The sequence below is a fragment of the Protopterus annectens genome, chromosome 3.part1, assembly GCF_019279795.1.
Source record: "Protopterus annectens isolate FY-2018-M chromosome 3.part1, PAN1.0, whole genome shotgun sequence".
NCBI classification, from domain to species: Eukaryota; Metazoa; Chordata; order Ceratodontiformes; family Protopteridae; genus Protopterus; species Protopterus annectens.
Genome location: NC_056732.1, coordinates 1,646,373,770 through 1,646,399,769, shown reverse-complemented (window position 1 = coordinate 1,646,399,769; position 26,000 = coordinate 1,646,373,770). Strand labels below are relative to the sequence as shown.

The following is a 26,000-nucleotide window of genomic DNA, read 5'->3' as shown; positions in this document are numbered from 1 at the left end:
TGTAGTGCATGGAGCTTTAGTAGCAGTGCTGTAAATATTAAATGTAAGCAGTCTTGTAAATATCCAGTACAGATATTCCTATAAATATCCAGAGTATGTAGTCCCATAAATATCCAGTGTAAGTAGTCCTGTATATATATCCAGTTTAAGTAGTCCTATAAAATATCCAGTGTATGTATTTCCGTAAGTATCCAGTGTAACTTCTATAAATATCCAGTGTAAGCGGTTCCATAACTGTCCAGTGTATGCATTCCCATAAATATCCAGTGCTCTTAGTCCTGGAAAATATCCAGTGTAAGCAGTCCTAAAAATAGCCAATGTAAGTACTCCTATAAATATCCAGTGCAAGTTGTCCTGTAAATATCCACTGTAAGTAGTCCCATAAGTATCTAGTATAAGAAGTCCCATAAATATCCATGGTAAGCAGTCCTGTAAATATCCAGTGTAAGCAGTCCTAAAAATAGCCAGTGTAAGTACTCCTATAAATATCCAGTGTAAGTGGTCCCATAAATATCCAGTGTGTGTAGTCATATAAATATCCAGTGTAAGCAGTCCTGTAAATATCCAGTGCAAGTTGTCCTGTAAATATCTAAGTAAGTAGTCCCGTAAGTAACCAGTGTAAGAAGTCCCATAAATATCCAGTGTAAGCAGTCTTGTAAGTATTCAGTGTAAGAAGTCCTGTAAATATCCATTGTAAGTTATCCCGTAAATATCCAGCGTATGTAGTCCTGTAAATATCCAGTGTAAGCAGTCCTATAAATATCCAGTGTAATTAGTCCTGTAAGTAACTGGTGTAAGTAGTCTTGTAAATATCCAGTGTAAGCAGTTCCGTACATGTCCATTGTAAGTGTTCCTGTAAATATTCATTGTAAGCAGTCCCATAATTATCCAATGTAAGTAGTCCCATAAATATCTGATGTAAGCAGTCCCATAAATATCCAGTGTAAGTAGTCCTGTAAGTATCCAGTATAAGAAGTCCCATAAATATGTATTGTAAGTAGTCTCGTAAATACCTAGTGTAAGTAGTTATGTTGTTCTTCATATCTGGCAGTTAGCTCAGAGGATTATGACTGTTAGCTATTAACAAGCTGCTTCCTGTAGCAGGGGTTTTGATTATCATAGCTGCCATTTGCCTGCTGTATGACTCTGAGCAAGCCACTTAACTAGACAGTGTTCTGGGCCAACTGTGAAAACTGTGCTAGACTCTTCGTGGTCTCCTGGATTGCACCTATAAGATATATTAGACCAGTACAGAAGCCAGACATATATATGGCTTGTTCCAGAGTTAAAATGACTATAATGTTTAAAGGTTTCATTTTTTTGTAAACAGACAATGACATGCTTATTCTAGTGTTAAGGTTCATTTACAGTGATCATTGCAATGCCTGGTACCTGTCAGATATATTAAAATAGTAGATATTATGTATGGGTATGTAGTTTAAGGCCAGTGATCCAGCTACAGTGATCATCATGTCATGTGCCTTGCATTTAGAGAAATCAGTTGGAATGTAGACCTCATGAATGTTAAACCACATCTCCTGCCTCTCTTTGTTATTTATCAAATCTATTGACTTGACATATAGGGCTCATGTAATGGGGTATGTTGGGCTGATAATGCATATTAAGGAACTAGACTCAAACTCCAAGTGGAATAGCTGACTCCCACCAACCATTACCTCAGTGTCTGAGTTGTAGTGTGATAGAAAATAGTTTGGGCAACATTAAGCTAATGAAAAAAAACACTAATAAAATATAAAATTGACCAAATGGTCACCCACTAAAATATGTATATTTGTAGTTTCTTTTGTATGATGACTATCACATTTATTTATTTACTTACACTTAATTGGCTGGGTTAGTCCCACAAGGCTAATGGCCTCTTTTCAGAGGAGATCCAAGGTGGTATTTATACTACTTGGGAAAAATTGGCTAGGGCATCAGGGAACTTCCCCTGCTCATCATTGTTGCTAGTGGAACCTGTTTTGCACGAGCAGATCCTGTTTTCATTCCAGGCATAGAGGCAGCATGGAGAAACAGGTAGGCAGATGGAAAGAGAGAAGGAGATAATGGAGTGGTGAGAGGAATGGAGGAGAAAGCCAATATTAAGACTGGAGAATATGTGCAGGATTTGAAGGAGATGTTTCAAAGAAATCTATTTGATGAAGGTGAGTTTGCAAATGATGGATGTATAATTACAACCCTCCAGTCGGAAGGGTTGCAGGATATTTTACTTAAAGAAATGATGATGATGCAGAGTGAACCAGGAAATTAAGAAGATGTTTCCTGGGGTGACATTATGAAGAAAACATTAAATGAGGCTACAGAGACAATCCTGAAGAATAGTGGTGAGATGGAAAAGAAAACATATGCAATGAAAGTAAAATAAAGCAAAAGAGGAGTAGCAGAAAAGAAAAAAAGGGCAGAAGAAAATGAAAAAATTAAAGTACATGGTAAGGATTCAAAGTAAGAAGACAAAGAAGTGGACAGGTATGAAGTGGTAGCTCGTTTGGGTGCAAAAGTACATTTGATAAGAATTTATTCTTATTAAGAAAGAGAGATTTTGTGACATTGTATTCAAGACTTTTTTCCATGGAAATTTTCCTTGGAGAATATGAAAAAAGAAAGATTGTAACCCATGGAATCTTTGTGTGATAAAAGTATTAAACAGGTATACAGGGAAGAAAATTCATGTACAATTTTGAACAGAGGTGGGAAGAGAGATTTTGAAAGGACATTTGAAAACTTTATGTAAAGAAGTACTGAACATTGCAAAAGTTTATGATAAAAGAGGTTTGTGGACTGGTAGATGGGATTGTAATACTGTGTTAAAGAGAAAAATTATACATATACTAAGCATGCTAAATGTGGAAGGTAATAGGGGTGTCATGATATACCTGGGACAACCCAAAATATGTTTTTTTTTTTCGTTTTGTGGAAAATAAGGACATTTGATAAGTAACTGAGGTAAAAGAAAATGTTATATTTGTGGGAAAATGGGACGATGCAAAAATGTGAATTGAAATGTTATAAATATAACAAAATTGGACATTTGTGGATTGATTGTAAAAATGAAAATAGGAGTAAGGAAAGAAAAGAAACTGAACAAAGAGAAAAAAATTAGAAGAAATAGAAGAAGATTCAGATTAGATGAAAAAAATAATAATGAGGACATAGAGGAAAGCTCCCAAATAAATAATGAAGAAGACATACACTGAGAGATAGTAAAATAAAAAATTCTGTTAGTAAAAGGGTAAAAGACAGACAAAGAAAATTTAAAGGGACAAGTGCAAAAGAAAAAAAAGGAAATAGATGAAAAAGAATATATACAGTTGGGGGTTGGTATAATGGTTAAGGTGTTTGACTTTCAGACATAAGGTAAAGTGTTTGATTCTTGTGGAGCAGTGTATGATATACCTTTAAGAAGCTTTCCAGTGAGTCAGCACATGCATATAAGTACTGAGCATGTGCGAGCTATAGTGCCATTTTGAGTGAGCAGCCAGAGTGAGAGCATGCAAGTATGTAGTCAGTCAGTTAGTTTAAGTTTAATGTTCCTGCTATCCATCTTCATGTGTTTGTATACAATAAACTACTTAAACGAACACACAATCTTAATGCACATAAGAACAGCAATTCTTGCCTTTGGGAGGAAAATTGGCTAGGCTTAGAATAGCGCATTAAGGCAGCTAGCCTAGTAATTAGCTATGAATTTATGAAACCATGAATCAAAGGAAAGGGGAAAATGAAAATTTTAGAGTGCTTTCTGTAAACATGAATAGTATAAAGAATATAGTAAGAAGAATAGGAATTTTGGAGTGGCGTAATGCATGTGATGTAGATGCAATTATATTAGAACCAGTGGCGGATCCAGGAATTTACAGAAGGGATGGCGCAGTCTGAAAGGTAGGCCAGTGAGAAAGGGCTGGTAAGTAAAACACTGGGATTTAGTGGGCTGTTAAAAGGCCACTTTGAAATGCTCTGACAGCATATATGAAAAGGACATCTATGTATTTTTTGCTGTTTCAGCCAGGTTGCTTTGAGCTACACTTGTGTGCAGTTTCTTGCTATTACTTCACCACTGGTTGGCAGTACTGGGATTCAAACCACATTGACTCCAGACATTTTGGCATCACAGTTTGTGGCATCCTGCCATCTGTAGGTCACTCTAGAGACAGTGTTGTCATCCTCTTTTCATACTAGTGGCAGTGATGCCATTCTGTTCCCACAATGAGCAGGGGCACTCTAGCTTTTCACCCTTTACTGTCTACCTAGATTATGGGCTTTTTGGCGAGTTGCATATGGCAGAATTATAGTAAAAAGCATACTCCTTCCAAGTATATAAACCAGCAACTGCTGTTCATTTTTTTCTCTTCCTGACTGCTGGTGTCCAGAGAGTTAATTGAACCTGGAACAGTACCCCTGCAGGTAACACTGTATATACTCTACTACTGCTCCATCGGTCTGCAAGCCCCCCCCCCCCACACACACACACACAAGTGTGGAAGTCATAATGTCCTGGATTTAGCTGCCAGGATTATACAAACTGTTTTACTGAAAAGGAAGAATGACATACTGTAGAAGTATAGAGATTTGGATGGCTGATGGAGCATTTTGTATCTTTATTCCACTCATCTGCAGCTTTTCACACTGCATCTTTAGGTGCTGCAGGCTCATGCTGGATGGATTATGATGTCTCCCTTCATGCCAAGCAATTGAGATGCTGCATATATGTGAAATACAAGATTATCCTGATGTGATATGCAGGGCTGTTAAATGTATGCATGTGCTATGAACAATACAGTATGCCATCTGCACAGTTGTTTGGCAGATCAAGATGAACACCTCAATATAACATACAAGTCTGTCAAATGTATGTGGTACATTCACTGTAGCATAACATTCACACACGTATCTGGCAGCACTCCCATATTTAATTCCATGTATTATGTCCCGGAAATTTGCAATAATAATTACAGCTGTACCACACACAAACATTACTTTTTTGCACTGTGTTTCAGTCAGTGTTGCTTCGGTTACTTTCCTAAAGTTCATGGAGGCAGTCTTTAGCACATGTCATCAGTGATCTTACAGTGTAATTACTTAACAATTACTAAATCAGTTAAACAAGTCTTCACTATATGATGTCCAGAAATGTATTTGTATTAAATGAGGAGCCTCTGCTGTGCAAATGACTTGACATAAATCATATCAAACAAACAGCATCTGTAAATACAGTCACAGGTATATACTAGGCTAATGACTAGGGCCCCTATAAGCCTAGCCACGCAATCCAATCCTATCCACTCCAATCCATTTGTGTTCTCATGTATCATGTGCATTTATTAAGAGGGGGTATGTTAGGAAGTTTCTAAAAGCTATGTGGTGGGGTATGTTAGTTTGCATATCACTGCCTGCCTCTGCCTATCAAAGACATGGGGGCCAGATCAGGATTGAATTTCCAGTTTCCCATCCATTGGTCTTCACCTTTGCTTTTTTTTTTTCAAGTAGGAAGGTGTTTAGAAAATGATAAAGGATATAAATTAAAATCAGTTGAAGTGTCAGTACAATTAATAAAATGGAAAGCAGAAACAAACCCTCAAATAAGTTATGCATAATAAAATAACTGCATACAGAGAGCACTACAGAAGCAGCAAATCTGAATACCTAAAATACACTTAGAAAAAAACATGACTACCTGAAAACAGACCTCATCTAGCATTTTGCTCAGAGTGTTGATGGAGAAGTACAGAGAATGTCAGAAGGAATTGCATTGTGTTTTTGTAGACTTAGAGAAAGCATATGACAGGGTGCCTAGAGAGGAGTTGTGGTATTGTATGAGGAAGTCGGGAGTGTCAGAGAAGTATGTAAGAGTGGTACAGGATATGTATGAGGGTAGTGTGACAGTGGTGAGGTATGCGGTGAGAGTGATGGATGCATTTAAGGTGGAGGTGGGGTTACATCAAGGATCAGCTCTGAGCCCTTTCTTATTTGCAATGGTGATGGACAGGTTGACAGACGAGATCAGACAGGAGTCCCCATGGACTATGATGTTTGCAGATGACATTGTAATCTGTAGGGAGAGTAGGGAACAGGTGGAGGAGACCCTGGAGATATGCTCTACAGAAAAGAGGAATAAATGTCAGCAGGACTAAGACAGAATATATGTGTGTGAATGAGAGGGAGGATAGAGGAATGGTGAGGATGCAAGGAGTAGAGGTGACGAAGGTGGATGAGTTTAAATACTTGGCATCACTAGTTCAGAGTAACAATGAGTGTGGAAGAGAGGCGAAGAAGAGAGTACAGGCAGGATGGAGTGGGTGGAGAAGAGTGTCAGGAGTGATTTGTGACAGACGAGTACCTGTAAGAGTGAAAGGGAAGGTCTACAAGAGGGTGGTGAGACCAGCTATGTTATATGGGTTGGAGACAGTGGCATTGACAAAAAGGCAGGAGTTTGAGCTGGATGTGGCAGAGTTAAAGATGTTAAGATTTGCACTGGGTGTGACGAGGGTGGACAGGATTAGGAATAAGTATATTAGAGGGTCAGCCCAGGTTGGAAGGTTTGGAGACAAAGTCAAACAGGCAAGATTACATTGGTTTGGACATGTGCTGAGATGGGACGTGGAGTATATTGGGAAAAAGATGCTAAGGGTGAAGCTACTAGGTAACAGGAAAAGAGGAAGGTCTAAGATAAGGTTTATGGATGTGGTGAGAGAGGACATGCAGGTGGTTGGTGTGACAGAGCAAGATGCAGAGGACAGGAAGAAATGGAAACAGGTGATCTGCTGTGGCGACCCCTAATGGGAACAGCTGAAAGAAGATGATGATGTATAGGTTATGCTATTACACATTAAGTTAAAGGAAATTATTTTATATGATACATTTGCAAATTACCCAACAAGCAGTTAAGACCAGGGAAAGAGTCTTAAGCTGGACAAGACCTTCATATTTAACTTCTTTCCTCATAATGCGTGGACAAAAACAAAAATAATGGGGGGACAAAGGCAAAACATTAGGGTCACTTTTCAAATATTACTCTAATTCACATAAAACAATTACAAGAACAGCAGGTTTTGCATCAACGTGCATTTTGTAAACAGTAAGAAGTATGAAGCTCTAACATCTGGCATTATTGACTGGCTGTAATCCTCAGTGATTTACCAGAAAAGCAGAAACAAAAACAAGGCAAATGATATGAGACAAAATCAAGGCAAGTCTGCAAAATCTGGGGAAGTTAATACTACATGTAAAGTTGGTGGTGTGAAAAGAAAACAAAGCTGTATATTATATAATACCATGTAAAGGGAGTAAAATCTGTCAGCACAAAGGATAGAGTCTGAACTGTTAATGTACTACTTCCTGTAACCAGAGGTACAAGAAATCATTCCTTCTACCTTCAATTCCCCTGCCATTTGACTATGAGCAAATCACTTACCCAAGCCATTCTCCTGGGTCATCCCAGAATACGGATAATTGTGTTTGGTGGCTTGTCTGGTTAACATATGTATAAAAAATACAATTTTAAATCAAAATAATATTAGTGCATGGCAAATCAGAAACACATCTCTATATTATATATTATATATTATAAAACTAATACAAACTGCATACACCATATATTGTAAAAGTAGCAAATCAGAATGCTCAAAATATACTTGGCAAAAATAAATTGACTCAAAAATAGCATTCCATTATACACCTAAGTAACTTAATTACTGTTATGCTGTTAGTCACATAACATGTTACAGGAAATTAATTTCCTTTGCTAGATTTACCCACAAGAAATTAGAACGACTGAAAAGATTTAGATGTAGAGGAATTCCATCCTGGCTGAATACAAATCAAGCCTCTTGGGAGAAAAAAAATAACATATACTGTTTAACTAACAAGTCTACAACAGAGACAACAGTTAACATCAGAAAAGTTAACTTACTGAATTTAAAAATTCAAGAGGCAAGGTTGAGCAATAGACCAATGACTTATTCCTGACAATCATTCATATTGTATATCAAAGGGAACACAAAATAAGTTTCACACTTTACATGCAAAATCCATGCCTGAAATGCACTGTCACAAGTATGAAATAAAACAGAATAATGCATATTTTTACTCTATAAAATATGTCACAAATCGGCACCTAGTTAGTCTGTTGTGCCAGTCAAGGAGAAAACTATGCCTGCACGATTTGACTAGTTTTTTGTAGATAGCATAAACACAATTTTAGAATGAAAGCACTCGACTTGAATGCCCTTTTAAGTTGTGTATGCTGTTTACATTTAATATGCGGTTACCAGGCAAAATCTGAAATAATTCAATAAAGGCACTTACACTTTATTAATTGGTTAACTAGATGATTTCTTGTACCTGAAAAATTAAATCCACAAAACTTCCCAGTAGCTGCCGAGTTCCTCTGTTTCCTGACTTATTGCACTTTTAGAACTGCTTGAAAAAAAATACAAAATCCACAAAACTTCCCACTAGCTGCAGAATTCCTCTATTTCCTGACTTATTGCACTTTTAGAACTGCTTGAAAAAAAATACAAGAAATTCCTGAACAGCTTTTTCTGAGGAAAATAAAGAAATGCAAATGTAACGTGTGCATGCTTCACTCCGTCATAAAATTAAATACTTTCCTAAGTCTTCGTGCATGTTTCTTTATTTGGGCTGAAAAGTGAAGTGAAAGGCTGGGCTGAATAGCTATGGAAAAGCTAAATAAATGCATAGGCGAATTCACTTGGCATTAGGCGCGACCGCAGTTTTTGCAAATAACCGCAAATCAAAAATGGCTAGCGCTATCGCATTTAAAAGTATAGCAAATTAAATAGTGGGACTTCAAGGTGTAGTAACGTAGGGGTTTTAGTAAAAGAAATGAATATATAGTTAAAATGATGATAGTATACAAACTGTAGCAGCAGTAAACCAATAGCTTTAAATACCTCTGTCTTGTTTACCCTGCGTCTTATTTAGGCAAGTTCCTCTTCTTGAGTGCTTTCTCAGTCAAGATGTGAGATGCAGTTGGAAGAGCCACTCAAGAACTTAGGATGGTCAGATTGCCTGACTGTCTCCTCCAACTGGGTCTTCCACTGGGACTTGCGACGCAAACAGCAAACAAATACATAGTGTACAATACAGTAAAATATCTGTGAGATGAAATGGGAAAACATACTGCGGACAGTGTTAATCTCTCAACTGTGCACTACTTTGGTAGTACATTTTCCAATTTCAATCGAGACAGTTAAAATAACTTTTTTATTTTTATTTTATTTATTTATTTTTTTTACTCAAGGTTGTACAGGGGGTTCTCATGAAAGGGTGAGGGTGTGCGCCCCTGCACCAAAGCCTAAATCCGCCATTGAGAACATACAATATTTCTAACAAATGAAAGATTACAGACAGAGAAACTATGTGGAGGAAAGATAATCTGGAATTTGGGAAATGTGAGATATTCTAGAATAGTCATATTCTGTAGAAATGCAATAAAGTATTACATATAACTTTAGCAAAAATGGGAAGATTAACCATTTTAAACTGAAAATGGAAAGAACAAGGATATAGAATTATAACATTATATGCTTATGTTAAGTGAAAGAAAGGGGGTGCTTATTTCATCTGATTTTAGATTAGTGATAAATATGAATATTACAGTAACTGGAGACATTAATTATGATTTAAGAGGTAAGCACAAAATGAAAGAAAATAATTTAAGAAAAATGTTAGTAGTTATAAGAAGTGGCAAGTTAAAACCTTGGAACAAAAATTAATTCATGGACTTGAAAAAGTGATATGTACAGAGCTGAAATAGATTATTTTATAGTATCAGAAGGTTTAGTTATAGGAGAAGGGGAGGAAGTTTAAACAGTATTTTCTGATCATCTTGTAATATAGCTAGAGATAAAAGAAAACAAGGAATACATAAAAATATGCAAAAGAATAAAAAGGATAAAAGAGCATGGCATGAAGAAGGAAAGAGATTAGTAATTTAGTTATGGAAAAATATTACTATGAGAACACTTTATAAAAATTTATCTGAATACTCGATGATATTTTTAGAAAAATATATAAAATGTTCTTTACAGTGGCAATATAATGTGAGAAAAGTAGAGAAAGAAAAATATAAAAGAACATAGAACAATGCCTTGGAAGATTTAGAACATAATAATAGAAAGTATTTTGACAAAGAAGAATAATTGTATGAAAGAAATCAAGAAAAAATACAAGAATTGTTACATAAGCAAAGATATTTTTAACAAGGAAAAAGAGAAGTATCGAGTTACTTATGCAGATTAGTAAAGGAAGATCGTAGTCTAATGGGCTGAATAAAAAAATGTAAAAGGGGAAATAGAAAGAACTCGGGAAGAGATTATGAATAGTACAGTACAATATATACAAGAAATGTTTAAAGAAAAGAATGTAGTAAAAAAAACATGGAAAGCAAAAAAGTTAACAGGAAAACAGAATAAGAAGTTGGAAAAGTAGATTTTTTTATACGAGCTAGATAAACTATTAGGATAAGTAAATACAGATTTGGCTGCAGAACCAAATGGAATAGAGTATGAAATGTATAAAAATTTAATGGACTGGCAAAAAAAATTAAAAGACTTTGAATAAATGGTTAAATGGAGGTTTTTATGTATAAAGAATTGTGTAGTAGAGTACTTATTCATATGGAAGAAGGAGGATAGAAGACAATTAAAAGACTGGAGACTACAAAAATATTTAAAACTAAAATGGAAAATATTATGGAAGATAGTGTATATACTATAAAGGGGAAGGGTTGTCAAGAATTATTAATAATAGTTAGAGAAATTGTGGATGATAATATGAATAGAAAAGAAGAAGTGAAAATCATAATAGGAAACCTTAATAAGGCATTTGATACAATTGGACATTAACTTTTATGGGGAGTAATGAAAGAATATAATATAAGTGGAAAGAAAATGATTTATGTTACTCTGTAGTAATAATAAAGTAAAAATACTTATAAATGGCTGATTAAGCCAAGAGCTGCATACATAAAGTGTTGTAAGACAAGGATGCCCAATGAGTTATATACACTTTGAATTAGTTATGAGTGTAATAGTATGTGAAATGAATTACAAAAGGAAGGAGGCAGGGTATATAATACCTGAAGAGTTAAGAATTCCAGTTTTGTTAACATAGGTAGATGACTTTATAATAATAATAGCAAAAAACTAAATTTGGATAAACAAAGTAATCATTTGCACAAATAATTGTCTAGAGGTGATAGGGGTAGCTTTAAATAAAGAGAAAGGTAAAGGTTTATGTGATGTAGTAAAGATAGGGACATGTATTTTTACAATGAGTGAAATTTCTATGTTAGGTACAACATTTAGGAATAAAGATGCAAGTAAAACTGAATGGGAAACAAACAATAGAAGAAATAAAACAAACTTATCTTTTCTGGGGAACATATAAATTATTAAGAAAAAGTGTTTATTTAATAAATTCAGTACTGATTGGGAAATATAGCATACGTAGTAATTGTATTTATGTTGCCAACAGTATTTGGAAAGGAATTATTGCAGATAATTGTTTCATTTATATGGGGTTCTAGATTAAACCCAGTAAAAACTGGAGTTTTGTTTGTAAATAAACAGGAGGGAGGTTTATGGTTAATTAACCCAGTAGTATATGCTACTTTATTAAATTTGTGCAAAGTGTTAAAGTGGATAAATAAAAAAAGACAAAGAGTAGTAGTAACATTGTATAAATAAAAGTATGATAAAGTTTGAGGTATGGTAAAAAAGAGTAGTATAGAAAACTAGTGTATAAATGAAGAAATAAAATGTTACTAAGAAAACATATGTTTGTGGAAAATAAAAATTGATGATGTAGAAAAAGAAAGAAAAGTATGGTATAAGAATTTAATGATAAAGCATCACTATGTAAAACCACTGAAAAATCTAACAGGTAAATAATTTAAAGCTGTAAAAATAAGAAGCAAATGGTGTAATCAGAAAGTAGAACGTCAAGGTTTTTTTGTGGAGGCTGGTAATAGATAAATTACCAGTAAAAGTAAATATGCCATATAAAAGGAAAAGTGATAGAATATGTTTACATTGTCAAGAAAAAAAGAAATGATGTGTTTTTGAAATGTAAAAGAGTAAAAAGTTATAGGAAAATATGTAATGATTTTTTTCAAAGATATAAAAGAAATGAATAAAATAAACATGGATATGATTAAATATCAATATTATAAGAATAGAAGTAAAACTATGTTAAAATATAGATAAAAAGTTATTCTATTTCATATGGGTTATATAGAATGAAAGAAAAAATGAAATTGGTGCAATGGTAAATGGATTTTAGCAACAATATTAAGTAAATTAGATGGTGGTTATGGAAAAAGTAGACAGTGGTCTAATAGGGATGAAAATTTAGTATGATTGTAAGGAAATTTATGAATATGTGCAAGTATATTGCATATCTGTATACCTGTACATTTGTAAATATGTGTGCTTATGTACATATGTTGTAAATAACAGAGTTTTTTTTCTGTATAAATGAAGGACCCCTAATCTTTTTTGGATGGGTGCCAAGGGATCTTCTACATCCACCTGAGCTAGCACCAGCTCAGGCAGATGCGGTTTGGTTTAATGTCTCATCCAAAGGGTGACACACTCAGGAGTGTAGCACTGTCCGCAATTGATCTACCTAGTGTGGAAATAGAACCCATAGTCTTCTGCACCAAAGGCAAATACAGTGAATATAAAAAGTGTACACACCCCTGTTAAAATGCCAGATTGTTGTGATATAAAAAAATGAAACCACAATAAATCATTTTGAAACTATTCCCACCTTTAATGTGACCTATAACCTGTACATTTCAATTGAAAAACAAACAAATCTGTTAGGAGAAAAAATATGGAAAATAAAAAACACACAACTAATACTTTGTTGAAGCACCTTTTTATTTAATTACATCATTCAGTCTTCATGGGTACACACCTGCCATTAATTAAAGAGACTCTGATTAACCCCCCAAAAAATTCAGCTGTCCTAGTAGGATTTTCCTGACATTTACTCAGTTGCCTGCTACAGCAAAAGCCATGGTTTGCAGATGGCTTACAAAGCATCAAAGGGATCTCATTGTTGAAAGGTATAAGTCAGGAGAAGGGTACAAAAATATGTCCTCAGCTTTGGATATATCATGGGAACACAGTGAAGACAGTCACCAGAAAGTGGAGAAATTAGGGACAACAGTGATGTTGCAAAGAACTGGACATCCTCCAAAATTGATGAAAAGACAAGACAAAAACTTGTCAGGGAGGCTTCCAGGAGACCTACAGCAACACTGAAGAAGTTACAGGAATGTCTGGCAAGTATTGGTTGTGTACTACATGTGACAACAGTCTCCCATATTTTCCATATGTCTGGGCTATGGGGTAGGGTTGGAAGATGGAAGCCTTTTCTCACACAGAAAAAACATCTAGGCCTGGCTAAAATCTGCAAAACAATACAGCAAGTCTCCCAAAAGCATGTGGGAAAATGTGTTAAGGTCTAATGAGACAAAGGTTGAACTTTTTGGCCACAATTCCAAAAGGTATGTTTGGCGCAAAACAACACTTCACATCACCAAAAGAACACCATCCCCATGGTGAAGCATGGTGATGGGAGTGCCATGCTTTGTGGTTGTTTTTCATAAGCTGGAACTGGGACTTTAATCAAGGTGGAGGGAATTACGAACAGTCCCAAATACCAGTCACTTTTGGCCCAAAACCTTCAGGCATCTGCTAGAAAGTTGAAGATGAAGAGGAATTTTATCTTTCAACATGACAATGACCCTCAGCATACATCTAAATCAACAAAAGAATGGCTTCACCAGAAGACAATTAAAGTTTTGGAATGGCCCAGCCAGAGCCCAGACCTCAGTCCAATAGAAAATCTGTGGGGTGACCTGAAGAGGGCTGTGCACAAGAGATGCCCTCACAATCTGACAGATTTGGAGGGGTTTTGCAAGGAAGAGTGGGCAAATATTGCCAAGTCAAGATGTGCCATGCTGATAGACTCTGACCCAAGAAGACTGAATGCTGTAATTAAATCAGAAGGTGCTTCAACAAAGAATTAGTGTAAGAGTGTGCACACTTATGCAACCAGTTTATTGTACGTATTTTATTTGTTATATTTTACCCCTAACAGATTTGTTTTTCAATTGAATTGTACAGGTTAGAGATCACATTAAAGGTGGGAAAAGTTTTGAAATGATTTACTGTGGTCTCATTTTATATATCACAAAAAACTGGCGTTTTAACAAGGGTGTGTACACTTTTTATATCTACTGTATGCTACCTGTTGCACCACTGACACATAAGCATATATGTTATACAGTACCAATAAGCACTTTTATTAAAAAAAATGAGCTTCAAACTGAAAGTTAATTTTGTTGGATAAAAGCGCTTATATATGTTCACAATTTATTTATTTATCAAATGGGAAGCTCCTTTAAGGAGAACAAATAGCCTGGGTTATTTTATGTCACCTTTCTATATTGAAATATCCAACAACGAAAGAAAAAAAAAAGCTTTACGTGATTATTTGCAATGATTTATTACATGATCACCTTACAAAGCAGCTGTAGGTGCAAAGTTTATGGAACTTAGTACTAGTTAAAAACTTAAGTTTACTGCGAGCTGGTTTAATTGCTGTTGTGTAAGTGCAAACTATACATGCAGACATTGACTTAAACATATAGGAAGAATTATTTTGTCTTTTAGAAAACAACCACTTTATATTTTGCATGCATTTATGTCCCACAATAATGTAATTTTTGTATGATACTGTATTGTGCTTTTTGTTCTGTACTGTTTACAAAAATGTATTTTGTTGTATTGTATGTGGGTATAGGTATTAATTTATGTTAGCCCATGTTCTGACAGAAATAAAAATAAAAAAACATTCATCAGTTCAGGTGCTCATTCAACAAACCAGTAAATAAAATAAATCAATATATTACATATATAAGCAGAAAGGTTATTTTATATGTGCATTTTATATATAGAGGGATCGAGAGAGAAAGAGGGGGAAAGCTGTATAGAGAGAAGAAATGTTTTAATAATTACTTGATTTTTTATTATCATTTTATATTGCAGGTACAAAGTATCCAACCATCCAAGTATCATTCAGCAATGATTGAAACCAGCACAGACAGCAATAGTCCTGCATTTACAATAAATCTAAATGCTCAAGGACTGAAGGAGATTCCTGTACAGACCTTTCATGCTCAGAGTCTGAAATGTTTGCATTTAGTAGGAAATGAACTCAAGACATTGCCTAACTTTCTGGCAAAATTAAAAGACCTAGAAGCACTGTCAGTAGAAGGAAATAAGCTGAAAACACTGCCACTAGAAATTCAGTTTCTTTGTCACTTACATGCCTTGGATATCAGTAACAATCAGATATCACACCTTCCGGATGAGATGGTTCAGCTTAAGAATGTGAGACAGCTTTTTGCCAATCAGAATAAAATTGAAAAACTACCAACCCTCTTTGGAGACTTGCAGATGCTGGAGATTTTAATTCTAAACGGGAACAATCTAACATCTCTGCCAGAGTCCGTCATTAATATGAAACATTTACATGTTCTTAGCCTGGATTGCAATGCATTATCAGTATTTCCCAAGGTTATTTGTCACATCCCCAGACTCATTAAACTTAGCCTTTCAGGAAATTCAATTCAGAGCCTTCCAAAGGAAATATGTGAACTGAAGTGTTTAAGAGAGCTGTCACTCAATAATAACAAACTGACTTTTCTGCCTGTACAACTTTTCAGTTTGGCACAATTGGAGGAGCTCAGATTATGTGGAAACAAGTTGACAGTAATTTCAGACAGAATAGAAAAATTGCAGAACATTAGAGTGCTTCAGCTTGCCAACAATCTGCTAAATAACATTTCAGAACATATTTGTAACTGTGTTAATCTAAAGCATCTTTCCTTTGATGATAACAGGATAACCCATTTGCCACAAAATATAGGCAACCTCAGCAAACTGCAGGAATTAACCATTAACAGAAATTTAATCAGCAATATACCAGAAGCAGTTTCTTATCTTTCTAACCTCACAACAACAGAATTCTCTGGAAATAAACTAGTATATATACCACTTGAAATAAAATCATGTTTGGGAATGACCAAGGTTGATCTCAGTGATAACAATCTTCATGAATTTCCAATTGGGTTGTGCTCCATTCTTATCTTAAAATACTTAAACCTTAACAAAAATTGTATTACATATATTTCTGGTGATATTGAGAGTGCTAAAAACTTAGAGCATCTGGAATTAAGGGAAAACCGATTTTCTGAATTTCCTGTTCATATATGTAAGCTTTCAAACCTTAATTACCTTGACCTTAGTAAAAATGCTATATCCAGTATTCCAGCATCAATTTCTTCCATGAGTTTTCTTCATATTCTTCTTTTAAAATGCAACAAATTTGACTCTTTCCCAGCTGAACTTTGCAACTTAAGTGGATTGCAAGTTCTTGATCTGTCTGAGAATCAGATGCAATTTATGCCATCAGACATTAAGAATCTGCAAAATATTGAGGATCTGAATATTTCAGACAATCAGTTTAAGTCTTTTCCTTCTGAAATATGTCAGCTTAGATCACTGAAGAAACTGAAATTGTGCCAGAAAAATGGACTTAAGGTAAGGAAAAGTTGCAATAGTTTCATTATTTTATGTTTACAACCAGGGTCACTAGTTTTATAATAATAAGTATTGTCATTTCTAAGACTTAGTCACAGTTTAGTAGTAATAGTAATGGTCTTTCCAGGACAAGCCAGGTTCATAATTACCAGTGTACACTTTCTGAATTCAAGAACAGGCCTACCACTATGCTTGTGCCATCTGTTCACTCAGAAAGGTAACCCAAAGTGTACACATAGTATGAAGCAACAAACAAGTTCATTTTATACTTAATTAAACATTTTTCATTGAACATCCCAATTAGAGATTTAAAGACACATTGCATCAATGAAAAATAGGTGAAAAAACACTATAAAAACAATAAGAATAATAGAGAATAAGCCAAAAGCGCTCACATTAAACAGTTTTACTTGAAGAACTATTAAGCAATTTTATTTTCTCAAAGTTGCCGGCTTTTATTGTTTCCATTCACCTTTTACCAGTTTTGCGTTTGAGGAGTCGAGGTTTTGTGTTGTTTCTATGGCGAGCGGTAACGGAGCGGCAACGCAATCTCTGTTTTCCCAGGAAGATACTACGGAAAGCAGTACCAATGAAAGCGGTCAAGAAAACGCTATTGGTAATCTTACCGCCTTAGTGGAGGTTCTACTAGTGCGAGTGGATTCGTTGACACAAAAAGTTGAAGCTTTACCTGCTTTTAAAGTTAAAGAAGTTAGTTTTTCCAATAAGCAACCAGGCGTTTCACAGAATTTGGCACCTATTGGTTTGAATAGGACATCACCCAGACCGGGTAACAGTAACGGCAGTCGAGCTATGGGAGGTGTGGCTGCAGGCACTTCTAACAGTTCAGATGCGGTAGCAGCTATTACCAGCCCGGTTAATAGGAACCAGCCGGGAGTTCAAAGGAACCTTGTGTCGGGAGCAAGCGGAGAAGGTTTGATTGATCAAAGTACTAATATTCCTTCTATTGCAGCATTTATGAACAATAACTTTTTTAATAGCGCATGTGAACACGGTAACTCTCTTGATGCCATTGATGAACAGGAGACTAACAATCTTTTGAATAAAATGAATGAATTTGACATGAAATTATATAAATGTAGGAAGCTTCAGCTTGAAGTTTCCTACTTGCAAGAGTGCATTACTATGAAAATAATTCCCAAAGGGCTTAGGCAATGGCGGTATCCAGCAGGACTCATTAACGGTTCGGTTTTCCACCATGAACGCATCGAACTGTTTGACCGTCAAGGTTTAGAATTTCTGCAAGCCCTCATCAATTTTTATAATACAGACATTTGTGCCTTAAAAACTGAGTTGGAAATGTTGGACCACCTTATTAAAAACCACAATGACTTTTCTAGGTATAAATTCGAATATTGTAGAATTTATGCCAGTATTGAAACAGCAATAAATAAATTTTTAATTACCAAAAGGAAAAAGATTGCTAGAGACATTAACGATTATTCTAAAAAACAAGCTTATCCTAAGCCACCCCCAAACACACCTTCTAATACATCTTTTTTGCAAGTTAATGATTCGGGGGTTGGCAATAACATGAACAATGAGAATGGAACAGTTGCACCACTTAACTCAAGCCCTGTGGTTGATAACAGAGTTAATCAGCCACTTAGGCGGAGTGAAAGGCTCAACAGTAACAGTAATCATAGTAATAATAGTTTAGGGCACAACTATAACAGCAACAACAACAATATTAACTATTCAAATAATCAATCTGGTAATCTTAATGGTAGGGGGGGGGTGAATCTAACCAACAAGTTTTTCAGTCCAACAACAATGCCTGAAACAGCAACCGGCAGTACAACCAGAATCGACCCCAAGGGAAAAACAAAAGGAAACAGAGGAGGAGGTAGTATGTGTAGATATTGGGAATCATGGCCCAAGAATGCATATTAGTTCAAACGGTGACTTTAAAATATTTAATTACACCGTTTTGGACGTTCATCAAGAGATGATTGATTTTCTTTCAAAGGGGTTAACTTTTGTTCCGAGTAAAAGAATGGACATTGCCAGTACTCTTATTGATCTTAAATTGTATGTCTGTAAGCTTAATTTAAACTTACTTATGGGCAACAATTCAAGTATGGTTCGTTCTACCAGAGTTTCCAGTTTGTTTAACCCTCCAGTTCATCCTGGGCTGAATATATTTGAGAAAATGTGTGAAGCTGACTTTAGAGCTATTAAAGATGGGTTCCAACAAAGACACACGACATATAATACAAACTCACTAGAAAATGATTGTATTAACTTGTTAAATGAATGTGACATCAGAGTCATGAAGCCAGACAAGGGGGGAGGTCTGGTTTTCATGGACTATAATGTCTATGTAGCCAAAATGTGTAAGCATCTTGATACTGTGGCATACATAGAAGTTTCTTTGAATTAAGTTAATGGAGCATATATTAAGATTAGAGCAAATTTGGAAGATCTGTTTTTAGAAGGGTCTATCGACATAGATTTATATCATTATTTATCTATGTTAGCACCTGTTACTCCAGCCTTATTTGGCACCCTAAAAATTCATAGATCTTTGATTGACCCACCCTTTAGACCAATAGTCGATGGGCGTGGGTCAATTACATATGGGTGTGCCAAATATATAGATACTCTTCTAAAACCATACCTGGAAAGTGAGCCACAAATCTGCAAAGATTCATGGGGCTTTTTGAAGAACATTAGTCAGCTTGAGTTTCAGCCTAATGGATGTTTTCTTACAATAGACATCAAGGATTTACATACAGTAATTCCTCAGAAAACTGGTATTGAGTGGGTTAGAGAATTCTTACTTATAAAGAAAGTGGAGAGTAATACCATTAACTTAATAGAGACACTCTTAGAATTGGTTTTGAATAATGATTTCATGACGTAATGGCATTTTGGGAACGTAATTTATTATTTAAAGATCCATTATTCAGGAATCATGTCTCCTGGTACACAAGATACCAAGATGACATGTTCTGTATTTGGAAAGGAGCTATAGGTCAGATACCAACATTTATTGATAATATTTCCAAGACCACCACTTTTTTAGAATTCACCCATGTTATAGGTGAGAAGTCCATTAGCTTTCTCGATATCTTACTAATTAAAGATAGCTCAAAATCTTGTTATAAAAGCAAAATTTACAGAAAACCCACATATTCAAATTCATTTATTCACTATTCAAGTAATCATTCTTATTATCAAAAAAGGGCAGTAGTTAAAGGGCAAATGGTTAGGGCTGCCCGTATGATTACAAATGACACAGATTTTGATTTAGAATGTCAATTATTAGAAACTATGTTCCTCAATAGAGGGTATCCACTTCACGTAATAGGGGCTATTAAGAATGAAGTTACTCACAAAAGAAGTATTGGGCATTTCAGCCCATTGTTAGCAAGCCAGAAAGAACCCCGGGCCGAGATTTCATTAGATAACACAAGCCCTGAGATAAATATGGTTAATTTACACCAATTGGGAATGGTCCAGCAGAACATAATTCATCACACTAGTTTCCTCTCCACTTTTTCTTCGGATCATGCTCTTGTTAGAACGGCACTATACAAAAATTGGATTATTGTAAAAGGTAATGAAAATTTGTTAACGAGATTGGGCTGTGAACCTAAGATTACCTATAGGAGAGGGCAAAATCTAAAGTCCCTTTTAGAAAAGAAGAGACTGTACGTCAGAATAAAATAGGAATGTTTAAGTGTGGGAGGTGCCCTCAATGTAAATATATAATTGTTGGTAGCCAAGTTTTTATCAATAATAAAATGCATAAGTTGAATTACAAATATAATTGTGAAAGTACAGCAGTAACATATGTAGCATTATGTAATAAATGCAATGCATTATATATAGGCAAGACGGAAAGGAAACTAAAACAACGGATATATGAGCACAATTATGCCATTATTAAAAGAGATGTTAATAATGCACTTGCCAAGCATGTGATTGATCATCCTGGTCACAGTTTCAAATTTGCTATTTTGCAACAAAGAACACTAGGCATTAGAGGGGGACCATGGCAAGTGCAATTGGAAGTAGATGAGTTAAAATGGCAGATTAGGTTGGGAGCTCATACCTTCCCGGGTCTGAATGAGAATGTATCCATTAAATGCATTCTTAAACTGCTGTCATTGAAAAGATGACATGTATGTATTTGTTTTGATTTGACTTATTTGGTTTATCTGCAATTTACATTTTTGGGACATATAGTTGGTTGAATTTGAGATATTTGATATTTTATATTTTATATATTATATATTAAATAATACATTTTCTGATTGAGTTATTTATGGATATTTACAGTGTAGTTAAATTATTGAGGTATGGTGTGGACATAATCAAATATTGTGCTTGCCATTATGTTTAACATAATATAAAGTTGGGTATTTATTTGTATTGAAGGCTGCACTATAATTAATATTAATATATTGATTTGAATAGGATAAATTTTATATTCATTTTTACATATATATATATATATATATATATATATATATATATATATATATATATAAAATATAAATAAGTTTATCTTAACAGGTTTGTTCTTATTAGAACAAGGTTTTTATATTAGGATAACTTATTAATGTAGTATGGTGCTTGGTTGCTTATTCTCTATTATTCTTATTGTTTTTATAGTGTTTTTTTCACCTATTTTTCGTTGATGCAATGTGTCTTTAAATCTCTAATTGGGATGTTCAATGAAAAATGTTTAATTAAGTATAAAATGAACTTGTTTGTTGCTTGTAACTGTTTTGTCTGAAGAAGGCTGGTTATTTTCTAGCCGAAAGCGCTCACATTAAACAGTTTTACTTGAAGAACTATTAAGCAATTTTATTTTCTCAAAGTTGCCGGCTTTTATTGTTTCCGTTCACCTTTTACCAGTTTTGCGTTTGAGGAGTCGAGGTTTTGTGTACACATAGTATGCCCATGTGTACACTTTGTGGTATCCTTTATGGATCTGGTTTAGAATCTTGATTGCTGTATTGGAAATTAATGGCCATTTGTAGGATGAAGTTTTTATCGGCTGCTATTGATGTGTCCTAGTCTATTAAGACATTTTGACTTACTTTTTGATAATCCAGACTGATTATTTTTCTGCGGGCCCTGTTTGATCTCTCTCTCTGCTTTGCCTCTCTGTGCTCAGCTTTGCTCCCCACTTCACCCTACTCCCATTCCTACCCCTACCTGGCATCTCTTCCTTTATATTGGACCTACCCCTTCTTATCCAAATTAAAGCCTATCACAAAACCTCTAACTCCTCCCGCCTGCTGCAACATAATCATCTCACAAATAACCACTCACAGGCTCCCACTCCTCCCAACCACAGAAATTACATTTACCTCATTTGCTCTTCATACTACTATGTACACCTAAATTTTATTAGTAGCGTCCTTAGTTATACTTTGCTCTTTATGCCTCTGACTGATTTCAAATATCATTGGTACACCTCCATTTCCTTTCTCATTATTACATAATTAGAATGAACTTATAACAAATCTTTTCCACTTACTTCTCTTCTTTAACTCCACCTCTGTCACCCTCCACTTTATACTATATACTACACTTCACTTTTCCTGTTTTCTAGAACCACTGAAATTTCAAATGTTTCTTCAAGCATCATGTCTCTTTCTACTGCTGCTCACATCCTATCTAACAAAGTATCACTGCATGGTTTCACCTCTGTACACCTCTCCTACTAAAGTTTACTCGGCATCTTTTCTTTATTTTACAAACAAAATACTTGACTGTCACCACTCTACTCAAAAAATAAAACTCATACAGATCACATCTTAAATCAATACACTACCTCTCAAAAATTCAACAAGAGAAACCAGGAACCAAACAAGAAAAACTGATAGAGGTCCAGGGAGCACACCAGTCCAGTATAAACCACACAGCAACCACCAAAGATTTATTGAGCAAAAACAGCAGTCAAGCGCTTTCTTCTTAGATCATGACTTCATCAGAAAACAGCAGTCAAGCGCTTTCATCTTACATCAAGACTTCATCAGTTCTGATGAAGTCTTGATGTAAGATGAAAGTGCTTGACTGCTGGTTTTGCTCAGTAAATCTTTGGTGGTTGCTACGCGGTGTGGTTTATACTGGTCTGGTGTGCTCCGTACCTCTCAAAAATCCACAGTATGGTGATGTCCACTCCAACTCAGACTATGAAAATTCACCAGTAAATCCAAATAACAAAAGAACCACCCCTATAAAATTGTGACATAACTAATTCTTCTTCATCTACCACCTCAGACTTCATTAAGCAACCACCTATCTGTCCTAATAAAAGAAGCACATCAACCCCCACCCTATCATTCTTCCATTTGTCTTCCCCAAAAAATTGAATATTGTGCAATCAACCTCAGTAGTATTTGTAAAACAATTACAGAACTACATGCCTGAATATTACATTATAACCCCAATGTTCTTGCCATCACAGAAACCTGGCTTAAGTCAAACATTAAAGACTCTAAATTACTCCCTTCAGACTGCAGTATTTTAGAGCTGGTAGACCACACAAGAAAGCAGGAGGGGTAATCTTAACTTAACCAAGTTCATACAGTCTCTCTCCCTATTCACATAACATCCCAAAATTACAAAATGCTGAAATACTACTATCACTTCTAAAGCTTAACAGTAAAAATAGCTATGTTCATAGGTTCACAGGTGTACACTAGGCTAACAACCACTAATGCCCTTAAAAGCCTAGCCATGCAACCCAAATGTGACCCACAAATTTGATTTTATATAAGTGGTGATTTATTGACTGCCTCTGTCCATTAGAGACATAGGAAACTAACCAGGAGTGATTTTCTGATTACCCATCCATTTGCCCAAGTTGCACTTAAATAAGGATAGTGAGGAACTCTGCTTTACATGGATGGGGAACCTATTTCAGAGAATGAGAATTCTCTGAGAAATATATCTGTCTCTCCAACTTGTCCTATTTATGTCACAAACAAAATTGAGGTCTTTTAATCTAGTAGTTCTGATGCTGTTTGCTTTGTGGATGTGCAAAATTTTCATCAAAACAGGGTCCAGGGTGCCTTGTATACCAGGCAAAGATCACCTCTCAGAAGGCTGTATGATACTGAGTAAAGGGAGAGGGCTTTGAGGTGTTCAGCATAGGACATTGTGTTTACTCTCTGTATTCTTTTTGTAAGAAAACTTTGTGGACATTCCATTTGCTGCATGTGTCTGGTCAGATACATACTGAAGGGGGCATTATAGTCTATGATGGATCTGATGAGTGCTGAGTACAGTGGGATGATGACCTATCTGGACCTAGACACCATGCCCTTGCTTATAATCTGAGTGACATAGAAGGATTTTCTTACTACCTTGGACACATATTGGTTGATTATTAATGACATAGTTACCCAGGGTGGTAGACTTCCCAAAAGGTGCTATAATGCATTTTTGGTACTGTGTTTTAAGCCATAGCTTTGGCACCAGGTGTTTGTCTGTATTAGACCTTTCTGAAGGGTGTTCTCATCTTGGGGGGATTCATTGACTGCTCCCGGTGTGCAATCATCTGCAAACTTGGTTAGCCAATGGTCTTTGACTTTGGCTTTGACATCCGAGAAGTAAATACCAAAGAGGAGTGGGCCCAGCACAGAGCCTTGGAAGACTCCACTAGTGACTGGCCTCTTTGTGGAGGTGGCCTCACTGATTCTAACCTCCTGGGTCTTATCAGTGAGACATCTATCTGTCCAGTGTGTTTTAAAGGGGTTTATACTAAGTTCTGTAAATTTGCTGACAATGCCCAAGTGGGATATTGTATCAAATGCTTTAGCCAGATCTAGGTAAGCAGTATGAAAGTTTTACCTTCATCTATTGCCTTAGTGATCTTTTCAAAGAAATCCAGCAGATTCAGTAAGCATGACCTTCCTTTGACAATGCCAAACTGGGATGAATCCAGAGACTGGAGTTCTGCTATGCCCTTGCTGATAATTTTCATAGTAATTCTTTCCATGGCTTTGCAAATAAGACTAGTCAAACTAATGGGTTTGTAGTTTCCGGAATCTGTTGAAGGTTCTCTCTTATGAGGGATGTAGTGCTCCATTCACGTGGCCTAAAGCCTGTTTTAAAACTATAGTTAAATAATGATTCCAGCATTCCTGATAGGTCATATTTTAGACTATTCAGGAGGCATTCTGTGATGTTATTGTGGCCCATTAAGGCCATGCTCTTGGTTTTAGTGAGTGCAGTCAGTACATGTTCCCTAGTTATAGATGGAGGAGTTTTATTTGAGGGTATTTTTGAGGGGATGGTTAGAGATGGGGTGGGTAAAGTTGGAACTAAATTTGTCCACTAACATGTTTGCTGTGTCTCCAGGTTCAGTGAATGAGACACCATCAATCACCAGTTCAGCACATTGCTATGTGCAGCCCTTGAGGTTTCTGACATAGCTGTTGAAGGCCTTATGTTTATCTTTCACCTGGGAGGCTATCTTAACCTCAGAGTTGGCTTTGCTTGACCTAATTAGCCCTCTTGAGTGCCAATTTACTTTCATGAGAGAGTTTCTATCTTTATGGGAATTACCCCTCCTGTTTCTTGCATAATGTTTTCCTTTTGTTGTGTATCCTGTATAATTTGGGATGCCACCAGGGTGATTCATTTCCATGGCTAGTCTGGTCTTACTTCTGGTAGGTACATCAGTCTCTATCCAACCATTGACGTGAATATACAGAGTTTCTAAGAGCAATTCAGCATAGGCTGCTTTGTTCTCTAGCTGAAGAGTTTTAGTTAGGGAAGTAATACTTTGAAAGCCTTTAATTGGTGTGTCACTAAAAGTCTTTCATTTGATGAGGCAGTCAATACATTTAATACCTTATTCTTAAATACTTAAACAGCCACACCCCAGTCTGCAAAAAAAAAAAAAAAAAAGAGTGAAAAGTAACCACTCATCTTGGCTCACTACCCAGGCAAAAGCTACAGTGTCTAACAGAGACAAAGTTTGGAAAGAATGGCTTAATTCAAAACTCCCTATAACGTGCAAGTTTAAAAAGAATTGTGCAGTCTGAGTAAAAAACAAGTTAACCTAGATATTATAGCTCAAAAACAATATTATAGCTGTCTACAACTTCAACACAAAAATGACTCCCCAAATTTCTGGACATCAGTATGTAACCTGTTACATACAGGCTCAAACAAGGACCCCAAACCTTTTCATAATAGCTGTCCATTACAAATTGAAACCTTATTCAATACATACTTCATAAAAAGCATTACCTCCCTAACTAAAATGTCTTCACCCTCTTCCAGTGTTTCTACCACCTCCCAATAATACTCAATCCTAGTAATACTGCAAACAGTAGTTTAGACCAA

The 26,000-nt window shown here is 35.6% G+C and overlaps 1 protein-coding gene across 1 annotated transcript in view; it reads left to right on the top strand.

Moving 5' to 3' along the window:
- LRRD1 (leucine rich repeats and death domain containing 1) overlaps window positions 1-26,000 on the top strand; it is a 418,673-nt gene that overhangs the window by 1,790 nt on the left and 390,883 nt on the right. The window contains exon 2 of the mRNA XM_044067671.1: window positions 15,105-16,661. Coding sequence (XP_043923606.1) covers window positions 15,141-16,661 — 1,521 coding nt within the window. The 5' untranslated portion in view covers window positions 15,105-15,140. The remainder of the gene's footprint in view (window positions 1-15,104; window positions 16,662-26,000) is intronic.